The 2,337-nt window shown below is 60.4% G+C and overlaps 1 protein-coding gene across 1 annotated transcript in view; it reads right to left on the reverse strand.

Annotated features, from left to right (window-relative positions):
• Positions 1-2,337, reverse strand: part of ASS1 (argininosuccinate synthase 1) — a gene marked incomplete at its 3' end in the record, with an annotated part of 8,244 nt that overhangs the window by 4,331 nt on the left and 1,576 nt on the right. The window contains exon 4 of the mRNA XM_009703487.1: positions 19-80. Coding sequence (XP_009701789.1) covers positions 19-80 — 62 coding nt within the window. The remainder of the gene's footprint in view (positions 1-18; positions 81-2,337) is intronic.

Here is a 2,337-nt window from a genome sequence, read left to right on the forward strand (position 1 = left end):
GGGAACAATTTTGGGTGCCTTACCTTGAGGTCAGGACACAGGGCGTAGCAGGTGAGCTCGAACCGAACCTGGTCGTTGCCCTGAAACACAAATGGGAGATGCTGAGGGGTAACCCCACACTGGGGCGGGCTGGGAAGTGGGTGCCCCCCACCCTGATCTCACTGATGGGGGATGGAGCCTCATCCCTGGCCCGGCTCGCCCAGGGCCATACAGCATCCTCAGGAGAGGAACATGGCCTGGAAGGGCTGCAGGGTTTGGATTTGGGGAAAGAAACTGCAAAATTGGTGGAAAATGTTAAAAAAAAAAAGGAAGGAGCATTAAAAGTGCCGATGACAAAACAGCAACTCCTGGCTGCGCTGGAACGGCTTTGTCTTTGGAGTTGGGAGGCTCTGGGGCTGCAGGGCACTGGAAGAGCACGTGTGTGACGGTGCACATGTGTGTGACGGTGCACACGCGTGTGACAGCACACATGTACAGCCCCGGAGACGTTGCTCGGCTACAGTAGCAGGTCCCTGTGCAATGCTGGAGACCTCAGGCACGGCGGGCAAGGACTCACCATTGCCCTGCTCCCGGCGGCTCTCCCCGCACAGGGACGGGACCAAAACCCCCTCAGCAGAGAGCGAGGGGGGACGTGGCCCCGGTCTCAGCTCTGGCCCACACGGGACAGCCACTTTGCCTATGTCCACTGCGAAAAGCATCGCAGCCCATGGCATGGGAGACCCTTGGCTGAGTGAGGTGTTTGCAAATCCCTGCGAGAGCCACGAACCAGGAGGGATGTCCAGGTGATGGTACCCAGGGCTTCATAGACCGAGGCTCTCTGCGGAGGAGTGGGGTCACACCTGTTCTCCCAGTAACACCACTGGGATGGGATTGATGGCAATTTCACTGGAAAACCAAGGCCTGAGGCTAAGGACCCATCTATCTCCTCCATTCCCCCAGCACGGAGCCGGTAATGGATGCCAGGACCTGGGCGGGCTCTGTCCCATGAGGTCAGTCCTGGTCCCTCTCCATGGTTGGTTTGAACCCACTGGTGCTCCTGATCGCCGAGTGTTCAAAACCCCAAGGCAGCTCGAGGGAGCATGGCTGACCCTGGCTGGGGTCACCCAAGGATCGTGGGCTGACACTCCTAAAAACAACCAGCAGAAACCCAGATTTGGGTATTTTTCCCCTGCAGCCATCAGAGGACACATGGAGGGAGAGGGCAAGGTAGGGGGGAAGACCATGGTGTCCAAGAGGATGCAGCAGCTCATAATTAAATAGCTCTGAAGCTCCCTTTATCTTAATTGACCCATGCTGATGAGGTCCCATTAATGAGGCCAGGTAGTCAGGAAAGGGTGAGGAGCGAGCCTGGGGGTTATTAACACTTCCAAGGGAATAGCACTCACCAAAGCCAATTTTCCAGCAGCACCAAGGGATGTACGGAACCCCCTCCCCTCCTCTTGGCCCCGGCCTGGAGGAGACACTTAGGACTGGGCTGGGAAATCCCCGAGGACTATTACACACAGGCGAGTACATCCACCAAAGCACTCATTTCCCTTACAGGCCCAAAACAAGTCCATCTGCTCCGGCAGCGGGGACACCGCAGATGGCCCGCATTTAAGACGCCGTGGTCTCAGCCGGGGATGGGGCGCAGCCGGGTCGAGTTACCCGCAGTCGGTCCCTGCCTGCACCCCCGGGCTTAATGGTTCGGGGAGCGGGAAGGGGCTGGGGAGCAGGTGAGGGTGCCCCTGCGAGCGGGGACGGCTGGTGCTGGTGGTACCCAGGAGCGGAGGGGACATCATCACATCGGGGGTGCGTAACTCCAGGGCATCCCTGAGCGGGGGCTTTCAAGAGAGGGTTGCTGGGGATGGGTGAGATGGATGGGGAAGGGGTACGGGAAACCTGTTGTAGCAGGAGCAAGAGTTATTTCAGCCACAAAGCCCCCTCCAGCTGCCCTGCTGCCCCACCTCCCAGGTGCCCTGGGCTATCTCCTGCCTGCATCTAACATCCCCCCTTCTAGCTGGGGACACCCACACCCGGCCCCTTGCACTGACACCCCGGCACCTCGCCTTTGCCCCTGTGCCAAGCTAGGTACGGTCTATGCTTTGGCTCCCTGTGGGATGGGGAGGAGGGTGCATCCGGCAGGTCCTGGGTGCAGGCACAGCACCCAAGGGCCCCACAGAGACCCCTGGTGACAATGTCACCCTGCCCCAGGTGTCCCCACATCGGGCTGGGCAGCATGCAAGCCAGGGCTGGAGGTGTCAGGGGGTGGCCCACGGTCACGTCTCGCAGGTCCCACGCCCCCACCACGTTCCCCGTGGAGGATTCCCCCTCTCCGGGCAGGGGCTGGCCCCGAGC

The sequence above is a fragment of the Cariama cristata genome, unplaced genomic scaffold, assembly GCF_000690535.1.
Source record: "Cariama cristata isolate BGI_N322 unplaced genomic scaffold, ASM69053v1 scaffold17917, whole genome shotgun sequence".
Taxonomy (NCBI): Eukaryota; Metazoa; Chordata; class Aves; order Cariamiformes; family Cariamidae; genus Cariama; species Cariama cristata.